A 14,309-nucleotide genomic window follows, 5' to 3' on the forward strand; every position below is an offset into this window, starting at 1 on the left:
AAAACATCTCCCATTTTCGTGTGATGCTCTTTTTACATTCCAGTAGTTTATACATTTTATAGCACTGATAATGACATATCTGTAAGCGTTAAGCTTATGACTTCCAAGCATGAACACTCATGTAAACACCTATAAAATAGCCATTTTGAGTGACCTTATGAAAATCCAAATAATTAGAAGTTAATGATAACAAAGTAAAGTCAACACCTTTCACTGAAAAAGAAAAGACTCATCTTGGTACCAGATAAGATTGGCATCATCAGAATTATACTCATAGAATCTTAAAGTAATTGTTTGTATAAATCCAGTCTAGTATATTTCTTAATTCCATCTTGGATCACAGGAAAATTAATGATCGGGATCATTTCTAAGATTTGCATGTGTTTTCCTGATGCTAGAATATATCTATTAGTTTATATCAAAACTATAGGCACGCTCACATCCATCATCACATGTATGAGTCCAATACAGGCATGATACTTGGAAAGGAAACTAAACATATCATACCAAATATTTTCCTAAAATTCAACAAAACTTATCTATTAGCCAACAAGTAGGGAACAAAAGCCAAAATATAAAACTGGATTAGCATGAATGTGTATGGGGAAAGTTGCAAACAGAAAAATCCATTTAAAAATCCCACCAGTATTTTTACAATTTATCAAGAAAGATTTGTAGATTGTGAAAGGCTTCTCTATGTGAAATGAAAGCTAAAAAGGTGCTTATGAAGCTATTGTTGGTAGCACACTCTTTTGCCATAGAGAGGGATTGAAGCAACTGTGTTTATGCACTGGGTAAAACAAAACATGTTGAGATCAAAGGAGAAAGATCTACGTCTTCATGTATCTTAGACTTTATCATGTTTCTTGAAAGAAAGAAAGTACACAAAATGACAAAACAAAGATTGGAATATAGATCCTTAAAACATGTCCTTTCTTTCACTTTGATCTTGAGGATGATGTACATCCTCCCATTCAACTTCTACTATTAGTTTTACATCATATAAGTCTTCTTCTAGTGTTTTTCCTGCTTTTGATGACTTTGAATATTGAGAAGTATATCCCATGTAGCTCATTTTGGTTTTTAGCCTATAGTCTATAAAGGCAAATCTTTAAGTTCTTTTTGTTCTTTCTCGCATATATATCCTTATTTAGAAATTCTGACTATTGAAATTATTCATTGTAATTCTACATGGCATGGAGTAAATACTGTACTTCACAGCATTCACTGACTTTATTACTATTATGAATTCTGTGCGTAAATTTTTATATTCCTATTTTTTATTAATTAGTTATTTCCAGCGTCATTCTTCGTCTTCAAAGGGTTTGGGGGATCAAGTTTCTAGTTCTATATTGTATTCATTTTAAATTATTTTAAAACAATGACCATTTCCAGTATCATGCAATATAGAATTTTGGCTGGGGTAGTTTTGCTAGTACGTCTTATTTATTTTTAAAGATGTTTCCAAACTACACAATTCTATTTGCTTTAGCTTACTATCAACACAGCAGTTTCTAGTGATGTGATTCATATGAGATTATATAACATCATCTACTTTCTTCCAACACTGACTAATGACATGTAAAAAGTGAGGTCTTGTTTCTAGATGCCTTTCAAATTTGCAAAGGCTCTATTGAGAGTGTATTTCTTTGTCATGTCCCCATCATCACATTAGACCAAACATCGAATAAATCTTAAACCTTAGGCAAGAAATTGTCTTAGATAAGACTTCACAATTTCTCCAATGCTACAGCCATCTATCTTCCGCAAGACGAAGGTATTGCAGGCCGACTGTAGGATGCTCGTGAGAATATAATCCTTGAGAAGGCGCAAGTATAACTCTCAATATAAACAATCTCACTTTATAGACAAACAAATTGGTAAGGAGAAATCGGGTCATCAAGAGGCATCATCAAAAGCTAAAACACAGATTACAAAGGAGCATCGGCCAGCAAGAAGAGACGCCTCTTCCAAAGAGCAGTTGTGAGTGCAGGGGAAAATCATGACCCTCCACCGCCAATGGAGGGGTATAAAGGATCAACCAAGCAGTCAAAGGAAATCATTAATCAAGTAGAGATCTGATATAAGTGAATAACATTCAGGCATACAGCCACGATACATTATACAAGTAATTGGCATGAGATCTAGGTGTTTATGCATCAGTTTTCTTATATATTCACAGATATTGACTCTATTAAGATTTATAATTGGAAATGAATAAATATAAGTATATGTACATGTATGTGTGTGTGTGTGTGTGTGTGTGTATACATATATATATATATATATATATATATATATATATATGTATGTATATATATGTATGTATGTATGTGTGTATATATATATATATATGTATGTATGTATGTGTGTATATATATATGTATGTATATATATGTATATGTATATGTATATACATGTGCATGTATGTGTATATATATGTATGTGTGTGTGTATACATACATACATACATACATATATATATATATATATATATATATATATATATATATACATGTGTGTACACATGTATATGTATATATGTGCACATGTATATGTATATGTATATATATATTCTGTCCCATAATCAATTATGTGTGAAGTTGATGGAAATAAGCTAGGGAGATACACTTTATCAGTTCCCCAAAGCTGAGTACGCCACGCCAAGGGATGGAATTGTCTTAGTGGGGCACTGCATGCTCTTGGGCTTAGTTGGGCTGAGCAGTTTACCGGCCCCCTTTCAAGGTTTTCCTAATCAAACTGAGCTATGATTGGTTATGGAGTGGTTTATCATTCCATATGATGTATTTGTTCACTAATCCATGTATTTATTCATTGATTCTTAAGTTTATTAATGATTAGATGAATTTACTTTGGTATGTTATTGCTAAAAGATATATTATATTGTTGAAATTGTCAATTTGGGCAAACACGGGTTTATCCCAATTTGGGGGCATTACAATTGGCATCAGAACTAGATCTCGCCAGCCTGCAAGATCAGTGTTAAAGTTATGGGTGTATTAGTTCAGAATAGGGCATATTATCCCAATGATAATTGAAGATTGGAATTGTAGAGAATATATTATTTTCATACCTCAAAATACAGTAGTAAGTGCTTCATTGCAGTAGCCAAACATCATTAAAATAAGTAGTTCCTTTGTCTTATAATGGAGATCGCTCAGATTAATTCATTTTCCAACAAATCTCAAATCAAAATTTGAGTAACTGTCGGAATTGTTTGCTGACATTTTGCCCCGCATTGACATTTTGACATAACAATTATTATAAAGAATATGCACCTTCTGATCAAAAGATTGTGAATTATAATAACTAAATTTGGCAAAGTTGGAATTATGCTAGATGTGGACACAAACATATAAAAATGACCAAATTGCCTCAGATTTGTGGAAGGTGAATTAGAAACAACCTTAGCTATCAATCTGTACATTTTTAATTTTGGACTGGTGAGTCAAACACCCTACTTACCTATACACCTAGGGGTAAACTTAACCAAGAGTACTTGCCAATTGTTAGATGCCGGGCTAACTTGGTGGCTCACAGGTTAGACCTAGTTGCAAGATCAATCACCTCAGGCATATAAACCTCTTCAGCCCAATAATTATAAATCTATGAGCCAATGAGCTATGCCACATGGTCTACCAGCTTGAGGCTTAGATTTGTCAGAAACTAATTTAATTGCACCTAGTTGTTCATTTCATACCTACCTATGATTTGTCTACCAACTGTATCTACAAAGGTTTGTGAGAAATTTGTGAAGCACTTGCATTCTGTTGATTTCCATGTGTGAATTGTAGTCTGCAGGGATGCTGCTTGTGAGAAATTTGTGAAGCACTTGTATTCTGTTGATTTCCATGTGTGAATTATAGTCTGCAAGGATGCTGCTTATTCTAAGTCTGTTGCAATTAGCAATGACACTCTTCTATATTAGATGATCAACATTGTTCAATACAAACCTAAAATAAGACGAGGGATTGCATTGCATCTCTCATATAAATAACAATTAGCACAGAAGTAGAGGGAAAATCATATATAGAATTTTGTAGGAAACAAGTAGAGCATAATAAAATAGATAAGTGTACTAAGCAGACAACAAGCTCAAGGGATAGGGATATACTTAACAGATTTAAGGATTTCTGCCATGCTTCTATTGTCAGGACAAACAAATTTGATAACAAGGTGCTTAAGCAGATCAAATCTCATATTTGCAGCTGCTTGAAATTCAGGTTGCAATGGTATTTGATGAGAACCATGTGTCTATTATGGAAAAGATTTTGTTAAGAAGAGCTGTGATTCCAACCTTATGGAAGAATTAAGTAATGTAATAAAAAGGAATGATAATTAATGTATATCAAGGGATGTCTGAGTAGTTGCAGCTCTTGGAGTGGGGAGAAGGAAATTGAAGAAGAACAAGCAATGGATAAAGTGACACCAAAACTCTTCATTGTATCCTTGAGAAAATAGACAAGTTAGAATATCGTAGACCAATCATAATATAAGTCATAAATGCCTGCCTTACAAAATATTCAAATAGAATTGAGATCTCAAACTGCATCCTCCCAATTAGTAGCGGACACTATATCATGTATACTTGATGGTTGCCTTACACAAGGTTCTGAAAATAATCTACATGCAAGCCTTGCCTCCTCGCACACAAAATCAAGAGCTCATAATGATTCCAATAATTCCATGATTGTGAACTTGACTTGTCAAATATAATGCAATAAGACGACCTCACAAGGTGCCATATGAATTTAATAGTGTTTTGTAACTTTCCCCATTCAGCATGCTCTTGGGTCACAACCTTGACTGCACATATTCTTCTGGACAAGGTGAGAGGATTGTATAAGTACCCCTAGGCTCTACCATTATTTCAGTTACCAGAAGGCTAGGCAAGATGAAGCTTGTAACTGATTTGATCACCTTATTTCTGCAATAGTCATTCCAGCAATTCAGGCAGATTAGATGAAGCCCCCATTTTCCCCGCTAACCCATTACCTGGATGCCCTAACAAGGAAAAAATAGCATAGCCCAAACAGTTTATACAAAATGAATACATGAAGTTACATAACACAACACATACCCACCTATAGTAAATGCAGACTTCATTAGAGTCGACTTGATAAATGATCAGAATCCTTTAACTAACATGATCAAGATAATTCTTCTTCTCTTAAAGGTTAAAGTCTAATATCATACATAGAAAAGAGAAGCATTTTCGAAACTCTCTGATTGGCCCAGTTACAAAATGAAAGAATAACTAAGAGGAACCAAACAAGGTATGAATTAATTTAAGAAAAGAACATTGCATTTAAGGTTATAGATGTGTGTCATGCTTCTAATCCTCATCTTAATATGTGTCAACATTGCCATTGCTTCAAAGAGATATCCATGATATTGTGCAAACATAGGGCCAACCAAATGGGTTCTTGCAAACACTATTGATGCTATTACAAGATGTCCTTGTTCCTCCTTTAAAAAAAATGTGAGAAAACTTGTCATATTTTCATAATCAACTAGTCATGCTCAGTCATGCAGTATGATCAGATGATAAAATGTATTCTTTTACTTTACTTCTTCTGGGTCTCAAATTTGTGGCCTTCCAAACTTCATATGGTAAAGAAAAAAATCCTAACACATTGGGTTAAATTCAATTGTCCAATTCTTGAGGAAGAGCCCAGCTCTGTTTGGGAACATGACCCTCCTTTAAAGTCAGTTTCCTAGATTCATTTAGTGGCAAACAATATTGTAAGATGACCTCTTGGTCCTACCATTTTATCCATGTTTCCCCATATGGAGGTCCAATTATCTTATCCAGTCTTCTAGTTTGCTGAGGACTGATCCAATTTGCATGATGATCTTGCACATGCCTTCTGACTCCTTCAATGACAGGTACATTAACCCGTGCATGAGGTGCTCTTTTAATGAAAGCTACTATTAACCCTCAAGGTTCTTATTTTCTACAATAGTTATTTGATTTTTCTTTTGCTGCAAATTTTTTTTTTGTTTTTTTTTCTGTTAGCAAAGCCACTTCTCGAACTAATGCCTGCTATAAGTAGGTGAAGTGAAACAGAGAGCCAATCCCTATATGCAATCAAACAATATCAGAAAAAATGGAATATTTTTGTATGTTAGATAAATTACTGAAATATGCATGCATCAGAAACATCTAGCCATAAAGATAAAACCATTAAACATCATCAATGACAGGTTAATATTTTACAGTTTTGGATAACATGCCACAACACATCCCATATGACATCAGTTTTGGATAACAAGCCACAACATATACCCATGTGCCATTCAGTATATATTTTTAAATAACAGTGTTTATTTTGTAAATGCTGCAACTTGCTGACATTGATCACCATTATTTGATTTTTCTTTTGCTGCAAATATGTTTTTTGTTTTTTTTCTGTTAGCAAAGCCATTTCTCCAACTAATGCCTGCTATAAGTAGGTGAAGTGAAACAGAGAGCCAATCCCTATATGCAATCAAACAATATCAGAAAAAATGGAATATTTTTGTATGTTAGATAAATTATTGAAATATGCATGCATCAGAAACATCTAGCCATAAAGATAAAACCATTAAACATCATCAATGACAGGTTAATATTTTACAGTTTTGGATAACATGCCACAACACATCCCATATGACATCAGTTTTGGATAACAAGCCACAACATATACCCATGTGCCATTCAGTATATATTTTTAAATAGCATTATTTATTTTGTAAATGCTGCAACTTGCTGACATTGATCACCATCACACGCCCAGCAATTCAAAACATCTTATATCATACATGACAGATGAATATTTTCCATTTTCAATTAACATGCTAGAATGTATGCCCATGTGATAATTAGTATCTTTTAATATGAAGACGACAATTTTTTGGCAAATAGTGCTAGCTTGCTAGTTTTAATCATCATTATAATGGTCTTTTGGCACTACAAAAGGAAAATGTTAAGTTCAAAATATTAAGTACATATTCTTAAATAAAAACAGAACAAGAGACAAACAAGTCACGTGACAAATAACAAAATTAAGCATGGAAAAAATAGCTCAGTAATTGTGTTAATCTAAGGCAAAAAATTATAATAATAGACATCATCACTTACCACCATACCCATCCAAGAAGCTAATATGTAGTCTTGAATACTGATAGGTGTTACAGAAAGAAGGTAGTTTACAATGTTGAATGGAACCAGTGGTGCAAGTCGAAGAAGGAAAACAATCTGCAAAAGAAATAAGATAAAAATATTTACATCTATTCCTTGGATTCCAGAAGTTTATGAGTAAAAAACATGTAACACAAAAGCTTTAAATAAAAAGCAAGTGAAAGGAGCTGGGAAAGCGATTGAAAAGTCACATTAACCTTTATCTAATATAACACATAGGAGGCACAATTTTTTTACAAAGTCAAACCATATTGAATAATTTGATTGGCTCATAAATGTATGTGTAACAAAATCGAAACATAATTAAATGTAATTAGCTGTCCGATAATAAATACCATTGGTATATGCAACATAAAATATTCTCCTAAATACACTTCACAAACATAGCTTGATTGGAGAAAACTGCCAGTAAACAAGAACTATGAGATGTTTCAAAGCTCAGACAATAGTAACAAAAACCTTCTAGGAAATAAATTGGCAAACTAAAACATTAAAACCCTTATGAATTCTACGTAGTATTTGCCAATCAGAAGGACGAAATCCCTTCTGAGCTCACAGAGTTGGAAGGATGAAAACTCTTTCATGCTATTACTGAGTTTGGATCCAAATCTTGGTCAAGGAGGACAAAAACCCTCCAAGGTGGACTAAAGAGTTGAAAGGATGGCAATCCTTTCATGCTCTTTGGCAAGCTAAGGACAAAAGCCTTGGTATTATCACTGTTGAGTTAGGGATGAAACCCTCTAGTTTAGCAGATTTGCAAAGTATTTCTGGAGAATTCACAATTTAATCAACTTTGGGTATCGCGCCATGATTTATTGTTCTAAATATTATCATAAATTCTTAATCTTTGATAAAACTATTTTATCAGTTTTGAGTAAATATTATTGTGTTATGGCAAAAATCAGGAATATCCCAAAAAGGGGACACTACAAACTGCATTGTCTACTCAAATTGATAGGTCTTAAAGACCAATCTGGCCTGAAGAGCATTAGAGTCACTATCTTCATCACAGGTAAAGCAAGCTGATTTTGTCTGGCTCAAGCTGTAACAGATACGGCAACATCACTTGGACATAAAAAGTCAAGTCTAGGGATTAACCAAGAAGCTTAAGCCAAAAATTATTAATATCATGCTTTGAATCATAGATTTATGACAAATTTAATTCCATGATATCCTTTATGATTCATGTACAATCACAACCTCAGGATTAAAATGAGTCATCAAATGATTTATCAGGAATTCTAATCTTGTTAAACTATCAGACATATGAAAGACATGTCTTCCTAAGCCCTAAAACCTGTACCATAGAGTTTCCCAACTGACGGGCATGCTCAACTTCAAGCAACTTCTAAAATTTCTCTTTTCACGTGTTCAACAGGGCTACAAACTTATTCTGGACTTCATTATGTGCAATCTACATAAAAGGAAGATTTGACTGATATGTTACCATTAACAAAACAAATTCATTAAAAACACATTAAACAAAAACAGCACATGTTACAAGGTCAGTAGAACCATGTAACATTAATGAATCTCATCAAGAGCATCACCAGATATATAAGTTAACAGGAACTTGCATTTTATGCCCCTGTTTGGCCTAAGGAAACACCTCCAGATCATCCCACCTACAAAAAGGGTACATAAACCAGTGTTCAAGCAAAGATGTTTCAAAGAGATTTCACATGCAACCAAACAATAGCAAGCGCATATAAGCAGCTTGTAACAATCAATCAGCCAACAAAACCAGAGTATGTCTTGCCAGATGTGTACCTGAGCCTGGGAAATGAGAGGAGATTATCAAAAGTATACAAAGACATTAAGACATTCAGATTTCATGCAAGCATATTTAATAATTAAAGGATATGGAAAGACCTTAAATCCTGATCTCCGAATGGCTGTATCTATAGCTTGTAATTTTGGATAGTCCTTCAACACAGACATCACATGTTGCCTTCCAACCTACAATCAATATCAAGGATAAGAAAACTATTTTGCACAACATGTGATATTCAAAATGAAAATTGATTGTTTTTTGAAACAATAAAATATTGTTCACTGCCATGACAGAAAATAGCTTCCAAACCAAGAAATTAGCTACTTACCTACTGTTTATGGTACCAAGGGCAATTCAAATGCTAAAAACTCATTTTGATTTCTTATGGTAATCACTAGAATGAGAATAATTATTCCAAAAATATAAGTAAAAGTTGATAGATACATATATGAAACATTTTAAGGGAAAACTCCAAATTTATATAGCATTAATCAGCTACTGACCATTTTACCAATAAGGAATGCTGCTATTGCACCAAGAATAGATCCAACGGAATCTGCAATAAATCCAATAGGCAGCCCAAACAGGTACCCACCTCCTAACTGCAACATAATTACCATAAAAAAAGGTATGCAATGAGTCCTTCAATATAAGGCCCAAAACATTTTTCATCCAACAGAAATAACCTCATGCCTGAATTATTCGAGGGTCTGGGAAAGAGAAAGGGCTCTTTCTTCCTGGATCATATACACTAGTAAACGTTTAATCAATCTTCTATCTTGCTGAAAATCGTTTCTAATCTCTGGGCATAAAAAATAACTAGCAAACTGCACTTTTGTGCCATAACAAGTGAATTATTTGTTTTTAAGGAAAAGTTCATCTAAACTATGTGTTCATTTAAGCATCCAGTTTCACAATGGTAACAAATCTCTAGCAAAAAATATGAATAACTGCAGAAAAAAATTCCACCAGTAATTATTAAATATTGCTTGACCAGCATTTTTGTGCCATAACATGTAAATGTTTTAAGAGAAATTCATCCAAACCATGCATACATTTCAGGGTTCATTTTTTCTGATATGTTTAAATAAATGCGTTGTAGCACAGTGGGTTAAATATAAACTTTGATTTGTTTTAACACAGTGACTTGGAATTTTTAAAAATAAAATCCAATAAATACCTCATAATAGAACACAATCCATATAAAATGTACTTGGATTAGCAAAAACGGTCATTAAAAACAAGTGAAATACGTCTGTGATGCATGCACAAAGTTTCTAAGGCATACCCAACCCAAATCCACCCATCTCTAATTGGTTCCATACAAAGAAAATGATAGTAAGTTCACTGTCATTTTTAAGTAATGTTAAGGTTGTCAAATTTGTAAATAACTGACGAAGTTAGGAGAAAGTTAGGAATCTTTATAGTCAAAATCCTAAATCATATTCTAAAACACAGCCCAACGGAGATATCCTTATCAACAATCTAAGAGAGAGTGGCTCTGATGCCAATTCAATGTGGATGCAGCAGGTTCAGAAAATTGAGGATACATGGATTTAACAGTACATAAACAAATCAGTATTAATGGGAGCATCAACCTTCACTTGTATTTAAACTGCCACTCCCTGAATTTCTTGTTTACATAATCGATAAAATAAACTACAGTTTTGGCCCGTTATTGAGCCTAGACGGGATGATCTGTCTTCTTGCCCTCCTATGGCACAAAATATGATACAGTGGGCACCCCCGGACGAAGGATGGGTTAAGGCGAACTTCAATGGAGCTTCTAAAGGCAATCCGGGTGTATTTGGGGCAGGGGTAGTGTTTAGAGATTGGAAAGGAAATATATTAGCATTGGTTGCTCAAAAGCTGGATATGGGGGACAAATAATGAGGCAGAGGCTCAGGCAGCTCTAATGGCGATTGAATGGAGCCTAAAACTTGGTTTCTCTAAACTGTATTTGGAAGGAGATTCTTTAATTATAATCAATGTGTTAATCAAAGGGGAGACACAGGCTTGGATTCTAGATAATTTTGTTAAAAAGATGAAACATGATTTAAATTTTTTTGATGACTTCAAAATCTCGCATGTTCGTCGGACAAGGAATGAGGTGGCGGATGTGTTGTCGAAATGGGCCACGTCATTTGAATTGGAAAAAGCAACACGTTTTGAAGATTTTCGAAATCTAGCAAAAGATGATGTGGAAGATGATTTTTAAGTAGTCGTGCAGATTCTAAATAATGGCAAGTACGGAGAAGGAAGGTGGCAAACGTGCTAACTGGATGAAGTGTGGTGGATTAAATGCTGCCATAGTAGGATTAGAATATTTGTATCCTGGCAAGGACAATGCATTAATGAATTAGCATTAATGAGCAGGGTTTTTGATGGCGTGGGTTGGCGGATGGCTCTTGAAACGGCGGCCCTCTAATGAATGCTTTGGATTTTTAGGTGTGATTTTTTTGAGGCATGCAATTTGTATTTCTATCAGCTTCCCATTCTCATTTTCACAGAGTCTAGTTGCAGAGTGGGTTGCGAAGTGGGTTGAGTGTTGGAGCAAAGGTGGTGTACTGTAGAAGCGAAGGTGATGGAGGCAAGTTTTACATTTAAAACAGAGAGGGGGTTGGTTCCTTTCGTCGAGCGAGTATCTCACAGAAGATTGAAGGGCCTCTTTCGGTATAAGGACAAGAGGTTGTTTGATGCTGTGAAATTGGTTATGGGGAAGAGAATTAATCATATTAGCCACTAATATAGGACGAATATGGATGTATATTCGTTAATGGCAGCATGGGGTCTAGAATTTGCAGTCTCGGTGGAAGCTATGAAAATGGTTATGAAGGCTTTGGTTCCGAAGTATTATTTGTTAGGGATGGACTCCATCTTTGAATGGGCGGTGCCTGGAGATGGTTTTGATGTGTCTGATGGTGGTAATGGGGATACTCCTACAGATAAATTGCCATTTGTGAGATGGCAGGAGGGCGAACTAAAAGAGAAATTCCGAGCATTGGCGCAGCATGGGTGGGAGGCTCTAAAGACCTTCGTGGAGTTGATGCATGTGGAAGAGGAGCTAAGGGAGGCAATGGAGGTGGCTAGGCGGGAGGTGGGATACAAGTTACGTCCAAGAAAGAGGAAGACTGTGGCAAAGGGAACTCACCCAAAGTTGTGCGATGGCTCCGCCTGAATGTACTTTTTGTGTCTGTTGTGTGTGTTCATAGCTTTGACGTAACTCTGTTTTTTGAACCTATAAACTGGTAGTTTTACAGCTCTTGGTATATGTGTATCTGTATGTTATCGAGTAGAGTCGAGCTCGTTTTGTAGACAGTTTGGATGTTTTCTGGGGGGTTTTTGGTTGACGCGAAATGGCTGTAAGGGTAGTTTTTGCTGTTATGAATGGTATTTTTGGAAGCTCTGTAAGTTGAAGACTTTTATTAATAAAATCAAATTATTGCCAACCAGGAAAAAAAAAAACCTACAATTTTACAAGAGTTGTAGGAAAGGAATACTTGGTGATTATCACACAACTGCATCTACTAACTTGAACCTCTTAACCAAGCAAATAAGGAGACTATGCAAAATTCATGGGGTTCAATCAAGCAGATGAAGGGTATTGTTTTTATACTGAGCTATCTAAAGGAAAGTTCTTGTTCACAAAATAACAAATTATGCCTTTGATAAATTTGCTAGCTGCATTGATTTTGGCAATACATATAAAGTGTATATGTAGAAATGAACTAAAGTGGAGAAAATAGATTAGGCTAAATGGTATCTATACTATGGGGAAGGCTAAAACTCTATAATTGGCTGAAAACTTGTTTTAATATTGTTCATAAGCATGAGCCTGAAAAATAAATTGAATGAATGATTCAATAATCGGATAATTACATTGAACGATATACACACGTATATATAGAGGTTACAAGACAATGTTCTATAAATAGAACTAGTCGTTAAAGTGAAATCAAATAAGCTAAAAAGATAAATATGGCTTAAAAGGCTAAATAATAAAAAGTTAAATAGCTAAATAAGTCGACAACTAAGATGATTGCTAAAAATAGAAGATGACCATTATAGAAAATATTAATATTATTTTAACACCCTCACTAATGGTCATCGTACTCAATACCCTACAGAAGACACTGCAGGTGTTACGACCACAAATGCAAAGAACACTCTACTGCTATAGAGACCCTCCCAGGATCTGTAGAATATAAATGACCAAGAGTACCAAAAGTCATCCAATCTAACGTAGCCTTCACACGCAAATTAGAGATCTGGCACACACAAATTACTGAAACCTGAAACCATGATTTTGAGGAAAAAATCAGCAAACCCTTTTGCAGAAGAGTACTGAGCACTGTTTGCTCCAGCAACTCCTAAACAGACTGCAAGATACCAGGGTTGCAGATGTTCGCTCTGACAGTGCGACCCAAAACTGACTGCAACAAAGCATAATTTTTAGGAGAAAAATCGATCAAAACTAGATAACTTCGCAAATCACAAATCCCACATGAACTTCGCATATTACAGATGATTTTTGAGGAAAAAATCATAAAAACCAGCAAACAATTTTTGAAGAAAAAATTATGAAAACCTAGAAATCCCACACAAGCTTTGCGGATGATAGATAATAATTTTTAAGGAAACATTTTGAAACCTTGCGAACAATTTTTGAGGAAAAAAAAATGTGAAAACCAACCAAACAGGAAATTCGCTTATCACAAAGCATAGAAGGCTAACTCCTTCTCTCCAGCCTAGATTACACAGATGCCAACAATTTCCTGCATTCGTTCACCATATGGCCAAACTAGTGACAATAGTTACATTGTACACTTTTCTTCTTTGAAGATGGAGAATATTGACCTTGCCCCTTCTGCTGGAAGAACTGACCTTTACCCTTGTTCTTATCCAAAACTGTAGCTGTGAAGGCCTGTTCAGTGGACGAACTAGCGTTGCTTCCAAACTGCTACTTCCATCGATCCTGTTGTAGAAGCTTGTTGCAGAGATCAGGAAACTTCAAATCAACACTAGTAGATGAGATATTGAGAGTATCAATGAAATGCTCGTACGATCTGGGAAGGCCTTTCAATGTGATCACTACCATATCCTCTTCCACCATGGTTCGACCTATAGCTTCCAACTGGTCACGGATCTCCTTGATCTTCATGAGATGTGCTTGGATAGAAGACTTCTCATCTATCATGATAGTAAAAAACATATTCTTTAGAAAGAAAGCTCAGCTCTTGTTGGACGTTTCATGAAAATCCTGTTGTGACATTTTCACACATCACCCCATTGCAAATGGGGACCCCCTTCTTTTTAGGCCCTGTCGATCTT

General features: G+C 35.0%; 1 protein-coding gene across 2 annotated transcripts in view; it reads right to left on the reverse strand.

Annotated features, from left to right (window-relative positions):
* LOC131043577 (uncharacterized) overlaps positions 1-14,309 on the reverse strand; it is a 100,627-nt gene that overhangs the window by 14,191 nt on the left and 72,127 nt on the right. Inside the window, exons 4-6 of one of the 2 annotated variants that reach the window (XM_057976795.2) lie at positions 9,482-9,580; positions 9,077-9,163; positions 7,145-7,261 (exon numbers count right to left, since the gene is read on the reverse strand). In XM_057976795.2, the coding sequence (XP_057832778.1) occupies positions 7,145-7,261; positions 9,077-9,163; positions 9,482-9,580 (303 nt within the window). The remainder of the gene's footprint in view (positions 1-7,144; positions 7,262-9,076; positions 9,164-9,481; positions 9,581-14,309) is intronic. The other variant, XM_057976796.2, reaches the window with a different exon arrangement.

The sequence above is a fragment of the Cryptomeria japonica genome, chromosome 1 (genome assembly GCF_030272615.1).
Source record: "Cryptomeria japonica chromosome 1, Sugi_1.0, whole genome shotgun sequence".
In the NCBI taxonomy this organism is placed as follows: Eukaryota; Viridiplantae; Streptophyta; class Pinopsida; order Cupressales; family Cupressaceae; genus Cryptomeria; species Cryptomeria japonica.